The sequence below is a fragment of the Eschrichtius robustus genome, chromosome 7 (genome assembly GCF_028021215.1).
Source record: "Eschrichtius robustus isolate mEscRob2 chromosome 7, mEscRob2.pri, whole genome shotgun sequence".
Classification (NCBI taxonomy): domain Eukaryota; kingdom Metazoa; phylum Chordata; class Mammalia; order Artiodactyla; family Eschrichtiidae; genus Eschrichtius; species Eschrichtius robustus.
Genome location: NC_090830.1, coordinates 81,014,193 through 81,021,141, shown reverse-complemented (window position 1 = coordinate 81,021,141; position 6,949 = coordinate 81,014,193). Strand labels below are relative to the sequence as shown.

The 6,949-nt window shown below is 44.1% G+C and overlaps 1 protein-coding gene across 1 annotated transcript in view; it reads right to left on the bottom strand.

The window, feature by feature from the left end:
• Positions 1 to 2,120: 2,120 nt before the first annotated feature.
• LRMDA (leucine rich melanocyte differentiation associated) overlaps positions 2,121 to 6,949 on the bottom strand; it is a 1,092,698-nt gene continuing 1,087,869 nt past the window's right edge. Inside the window, exon 7 of the mRNA XM_068547953.1 lies at positions 2,121 to 2,284. Coding sequence (XP_068404054.1) covers positions 2,205 to 2,284 — 80 coding nt within the window. The 3' untranslated portion in view covers positions 2,121 to 2,204. The remainder of the gene's footprint in view (positions 2,285 to 6,949) is intronic.

The window sequence follows — 6,949 nt, the reverse complement described above, 5'->3', positions numbered from 1 at the left end:
AACACAAGTTCATTATCATTATCCCTCTTTTAAGAGAAACAAAACTCACTATAATTCTATCATTAAGATGAATATACTGTCGTGAGGGCCATTACGTAAATTATAATTAAAGCTAGTCTCAGTTAAAGTTATTACACCATTTTGGAAGAAAATAAACAACCCAAAGAGAGGGAAACAATGTGGTCAATAACTCACTCCAAAAATATTTTTCGCCTCCAAAGCTCGCATTGAGGGAGACATTCCTGCGCATGATACAAATGGTTCTGACATTAAGAAAAGTAAACAAGTAAGAAAAATAAAGATGGAAAAATTCTGTGGTCAGTTCACAAGTGCTTTTTTATTGTTTGAGGCAGGGTTAAAGCCTTTTATAAAGACAAGGATATATGTGCCGCTAGATTGGATGTGACATTGGACTAGTCTAGCTGCCCTTGCACAGAACTCTGGCTGCCCATAATATGCCACAGACAAAACATGTGTTGGTGCTTCCAAGCAAAGGACCAGGGTGGGACTGAATACAACTCATTTAAAGCATTATCCCAATGCTGTTTTGTAGATCAAACAGAGCAAAGGTACTTGACTCTGGTTATTAACGGATTTGCGAGATAAAGCCAAACATTCAATATCCTCTAATAATTAATGGTCTTAAGGATTTCCATCTAAATTTGTCTCAATAACTGATCACCAAGTGTTGTGTAATCTACAAGACGGACTGCTGCCAGCCCCAGCGCAAGTCATTCAAGGATTGTGTTGACTCAGTAGGCCAGAGGCCGTGTAAACGGACTAAAACAGAGAAAGCAGGTTCTTCTTGGGTGTCTCAGGGGTTCTGAGTCTTTAAAGACTTTTACCATAGTAGCTCTCTAGTCATTTGGTATCTATAACTGGGAAGGATTCTCTTTCATGTTTTGCTGTCCTCAAACTAACCGAATACTGGGAGACCCAGGACAATGAACACCTGGTCCAAATAAAAGCAAAAATAAATGCTACTGTGTCAAGAGCAACAAGCCTTTCAAACATCTTCTACTGGTGTACCAGTATATTAAATGGAATTATAGCCACCCAACCAGTATGATCACGCTGATTTTCCTTGTAACATTAGGGCTGGAATATAGCCAAAGGTGCACAAAGACCATCTCACAAGCTGTGGATTTCATTTCTGAGAGATCCTGAGAAATATACCAAGTTCAAAGGGTTTTGCGCCTTTTATTAAAAACTGTTTGGTCTGGTGAGTGTTTTCTGCAGTCTTCACTTTCCTTTTTAACTTCCTGACCTATCACTCTATCTTTTATCACCTCACTCCCTTTAAATAGCACCCAAAGGAGCAAGCCAGCTCCAAACACACATAAGGCCATAGACATAGCTGGGAGGGTGTGTGGTTAAAAATAAATAAATAAGAGTCTTTGGTACAACCAGAACCCGGTGTTGTGAAAGATGCCTGACACTGCCTAGTATTCAGGGTAAGAAGTGGATTTATAAGTGAACAAAATATGATAAAGTCCATGTTTTTGTAGTCAGGGATTTAGGGAAAGCAACGAATTGTAAGAACACAAAGCTCACCATAAACGTACAACGTGTCTAAGAACTTACCTCTTCTGTTCTCTGAAAAACTGCAAACTGAAATGCATTGCCCGTGATAAGGATGCTAAAGGCTGATGGGGGTGGGGTGGGAGGGGACCACGCAGAATACAAGAGGTTAAGATTTAAGGGAAATAAGGGAGTAGAGCCTTCCTTGAAACTGTGACTCTTTCACTAAAAATAAACCCACAGCACGATGGTATCAGGAGGATCTCTACTCAATAGGCAAGCTAAAGACACAGTCTCTCTCACTTGACTAAAGCCACTGAGCATGCTTAGGGAGGCCCCAGGTGTGACCTCTGCTCCCCTGTGAGCAGTGGAGGGGCCAGGCAATCTATCATGGTGTTCATCCTGTCAGCCCTGGTGCTTCGCTACTGCTGTCTGTCACTGTGGTGGATGAGACCTGCTTAAGGGCAATCATGTCAATCTCTATGTGACCACTCAGTCTAAGGCAGAAGGATGATCTTGACAGGCCTGGCAAAGTCAGCTGAAGGTACCAAAAGCTGAAGTCATAGCTTTCCCACAGAAAAGCGATGTGGGCCATTGTCTTTTCATTTAGCTTTTTCTTTATTTTTTTTCCCCCTTTTTTCTTTTACTCTCATGTCACTGGCTAAGGCATATAGAACTTGCCTTCAGAGCTGGTCATCGCGGATAAACCTGTTGCCCTCTGAGTTTTTCCCATAGTAAACATAGCGACACTTCCCCAGGATACCTGCAAATAAAAAGATACACATCATTACAGGTGGCACAAGTAGTATAGCAAGAAAACACAGGTGCTGCAAGGCAGAAATACAACACAATCACAGATCCCATGGGTGGCAGCAAATGGATTAAGCCCCAGAAGGGAAGGACCCTACTTTCTTGTCCTCAGAGTTGACATTCAAATAAAATGTCACCAGAGCACAGGCTCCCAGGAATAACATTTTCCTGCATGATTTGTTTTCCACATTTTAGAGAATTTTCTAGTTTGGCCAATTACTTCTCAAAACAAAGCAAAACCCTCTTCTCTCTCCAAGTTCTCTTGGTAGAATTTCTAAAAATGGAAAATTAAGAGTTTAAAGATGGGCCCAGCCCAAACAAAAGATATAAAACAATCTTCCCAGAATGTGACTCTTTTCAAATTCTTTATCATGAATCAATTTTGTTAATTTCCAGAGAGAACCTTCCAAATCCCAGCAGACATCAAGTACATAATGGATGATTAAGGAAGAATGGTGGTATTCACAAAACGCCACACGGAAAGTAACGGAGCCTCCGACATTAAATGGCTTCTTCTTACAGGGGAATCCTGAACTGTATTCTCAGGTTGGAATGCACTTGATTTTCATCTTCAGTTTTATTTTAAATAGTTTTGTGGCTCCATATACAGCTTTCCTGTCATTCACGGAGATCATAAGAAGACTTAACTATAAATAATGCCCCTAGAATAAGGTCAAACCTTTCAATCAACTCAATATTTACTCTAAATATCTATAAGAAATCACCTGCCACAGTTATTTTGACAGTATTATTAAGAAAACATCAGTTTTTCCAAGAAAATATTTGTAACTACAATTTGCTTTTTGCCACCTTGGGTCTTTTTCCTTTTAATTTTAGAAAAACAAACTTAAAATTCAGCTTCATGGAATTGTCTTATTACTGATACTATGTGAGTCTCTGAAGTGTGCATAACCAGAAAAACAAGAAACAACCCAAAGAAGTGTCCATAAAACATAAATTCATGAGCTACAAATCTGTCTGTAAAAATAGCTATCTATATACATGTTTTTTTCCCCATTATTCTGATGATAGTGTGAAACCAGCAACCACCATCTACTATTCAACTGGGATAAATTAGCAGTTGAAATTATTCAGGTTCTTCAAATCAGAAGTCCTACGTGGTAAATACTTGGGTCATTGTACAGGAGATGTTTCTCAACTACAGAACTGTAGACCGTATTCTTAAACATGGATTAAAAATGACTCTCAGAAACTTTGAATGACAAGGCAGATGCTCCTTGGTTCAGATGGCTTGGGACAAAGTGGAGAATTGCTGGGGTCTCAGAATCTCTGCAAGCTGGCAATAGGGAGGGGACGACACCATTCCATGGCCTCAGACTGGGCCTTGAGCTGGCTGTCATCACCTCTACTTCCTGCCATGGTCCCCTGAGCAAGTTCACTGTGGACCACTCTTCCCCTTTGGCTATGCTTTTTCCTTGGCCCCCAATCCCCAAGTTCTGCTTTTCAGTATTGGTCTGGCGCCTGGAAACATTGAGCTTGGATGAAACCTCCCTGAGTGAGACCCTTCTTGGGGCCTAAATTATTCTTTTGCCTGTTGTCACTGAGCTGTTCCCTTTATTGTGCTGAACTATGTAGCACCTGGAGTTGTGCTGATATTGTCACCAATGCTAGGACAGGATGTGGGCATGGCCGTCGAGGCTGCATTCCGGGAACAGCACCCCCTGCAGGCCTGGGTGGGAGTGTCTCAGAAGTCTCTGAAAATCTGCAAGGGGCTTCCTTAAACATAACTGATTCCAATAAACCCTCAAGAATCTGGAAGGATGAGGCCGAGGGATGTTAATTTCTTTCTACAGCACCAGGATAGCAGGAATTTTTATAAAAAGGAATGGATAGGGCTGTCAGATATTATAAAGAACATAGAAGAGAAGGAAAGGCAGACACACACACATACACGCACACACACACAACACACCAGCGGGTGCATTTGCTCCAGGAAACTCTCCAGCACATTCTGGATTGAATTCTTTTCTCTGCGCTCTCTCCACGGTAAACCTCAACTGCAGACCTTGCCTAGTCTAGATACAAGCTGGACAGCAAGTGCCTTTCTAGAAACAGGCTGGATATTCCTGAACATGGGCCATAATGTGGAAGAAGGTGATATGTTCTGAGCCACACTCCCCAGCCCTGCCTTCTGGTCAGCATTGATAAAAGCCCTTTTTAAGGCCTGCCCTGTTCCTCTGGGCCTGGAAGCAAGAATGTTTATAGACACCCTGGTGAGAGAGGGCTGTTTGGTGAATGCAGGAGACTGTGGCAAAGTGTCAGAGCTTGGAAAACGAGGCAAGGACATGAGGTATTAACATTGTCAATGATCTCTTGACGGGAAAACAGATACCGTGCTCACCCTCAGATTTAAATAGACATCAAGTGCATTAATGACAAGAGGGCCGACTTCAAACAAAGGGGCTGTGTGGTGGGAGGCAGAACGAGTCTCTGGGTTGGCAATAACCTGATCTGAAAAGACAGTGTCAGGGCTCGAGACAGGCCCAGGATTGTGTGTGGTGACAGAAAACAGAGATGCTGACAGAGATACCAAAGCCATATTATGCCAAGGATATTCTAACGCTGTCTGCCCCGCTAACGAAAGCTGACATCACTCCCTAGCACTTGGGGTCTTCTTCGCCTGCTCCTGCAGAACGTTTCTCCCCAGACATCATTACAAAACTCGCTGCCGCGGCCAAGTTCCTGGCAGCCCTGTTCTGTCAGAGCGCTGGGGTCACGAGGCCCGAGGATGACCTCAGTCAATCTAAATTTGGGCTCTGCAGGAGGACCACACTCATCCCCCACCCCCCACGCCGATATCCCGGCTACTTGAGGTGATCAGAGCGCCAACGTGTGAGGAACTGTCACCTTGAATAAAATCCGGAAAGGGAAGGCACTCAGGCTGCGGGTTCCTCCAGGAAGGCGTGGGGACAGCCTGGCAGCCGACAATGAAATCCAGCTGCCGTTGCTGTTTCCCTGGGGAGACAGGTGGTCCGGCTAGTGACAGTTAAAATCGGATGAGATTTTTGCACTTGCACCGCCTACGATTGCTTAAATTAACCAAGTGGTTGCCTCCACTGAGCTGCCTACCTGAGCTCACAGCTCAGAAGGGATTACCCCCCCCCCCAAAATGGGACTTTTGTATTTAATAAATAAATAAGTAAATAACATTAACAAGGGAGGGGGAAAAACCCTGCCCAGTCCCATGTGTGGCCATAAGACTTCACTTATCACGAAGGCTATTTGTAAACTCATAGGAGCTGCTCATAAATGAAGGCACGTGGTGACTGGGGGTTTCTCTCTTCTGCTCTCCCCCTGGCCTTCCTCCTTCCAACACGGCCACTGCCATAAACTGAGAAAATTTACAGAGGAAACAGTTTGCTGGCAAAGAACATTTTGACGGGGAGGCGCTCCGAGGCTGGAATTCGGGAACCCGCGGGCGGTGGCTCGGTAGGCGGTGGTTTCCGTGTACATCTGCAATGCATTCCCTTGTTTGTGTCTCCCCGGACTCTACACGTCTTGGGACTAGAAGGGGAACAACACATTTAATGGTGTATGTAGTGTTTTTAATTAAAATATCTGGCATTGCCCATCATAAACGAAGCAGGCTTGCCGTGCATCAGGCTGACATGTAGCTGTCTGTGGGGGGGTTTCTTTTGGGGGGCCCTGGAAAAATGACAGTGCCCTGTCCCCTCGGGAATCCTCTCCTGCCAAATGAGGCCCCTAATTTTGCTTAAGTAGCCGGCTCTGCCATTGCCGTAAGTTCTTAAAACTATAGTTATGGAAAAAAAATGTACTGGGAAGAACCTGTTTTAAAGAGGTCCTTTTTCTTTTAGATGTTTCCCCTCACTGGAATGAGTGTTCTACTTATGCAGGTTAAGTTATGACCTTGGGGCTGCCTGTGGGGGTGGGAATCAGCCTCTTTTCTTGGATGCACCACTGTGATGGTGGCAGGGACGGTATTAAGGAAAACCCTGAGTGTCCTGGGAAGGACGTCTTTGCACGGCCATGCAGAGTCCAGCAAACACTTCAGGACTCCCTGACCTTCTGGATGGCCTCGCCCTACCATCTATTTAGTAAGGGGAGGGGGAGAAAGACCTGTATTTAAATCCAGCTCTACCCCTAACAGTTAAGTGACCATGTGCAACATACCTTTCCCTCACTGGGCTGGTTTCCCCATTTGTAAAATGAGGGCAAGGGGCCAGGTATCCCAGATTTCCACCTTAGTTCTGAAATAGATGATTTAGCATTTCTGAATGTCTCCCTTAGGAAGATAAGGATGCCAGGTACCATAGTGCCTGATGTAGGAGGCAGAGCCAGTGGTCAGTTAATCAAAATTTGATTTGGACCAAGGCAGCTCTTGAAACACATCCAGTCCATTTTCCCATTAGATAGAGAAGGGGAGCTCTGCTGGACCTCAAAATCCCCAAGGAAAGAATTTCCACTAACTTTCCTGCAACCTGTATTTCATACCCAGAGCTGGGAAGTGCTTACCACTAATTAGCCTATATCTCCCTAGCTTTGACATAAGCTCTAGTCTTCTAACTCCATATTCAACAGAACTAAAGACTAAATAGCAGAGTAAGTGGTCTACCATTCATATTTTAGCTGTGAAAGA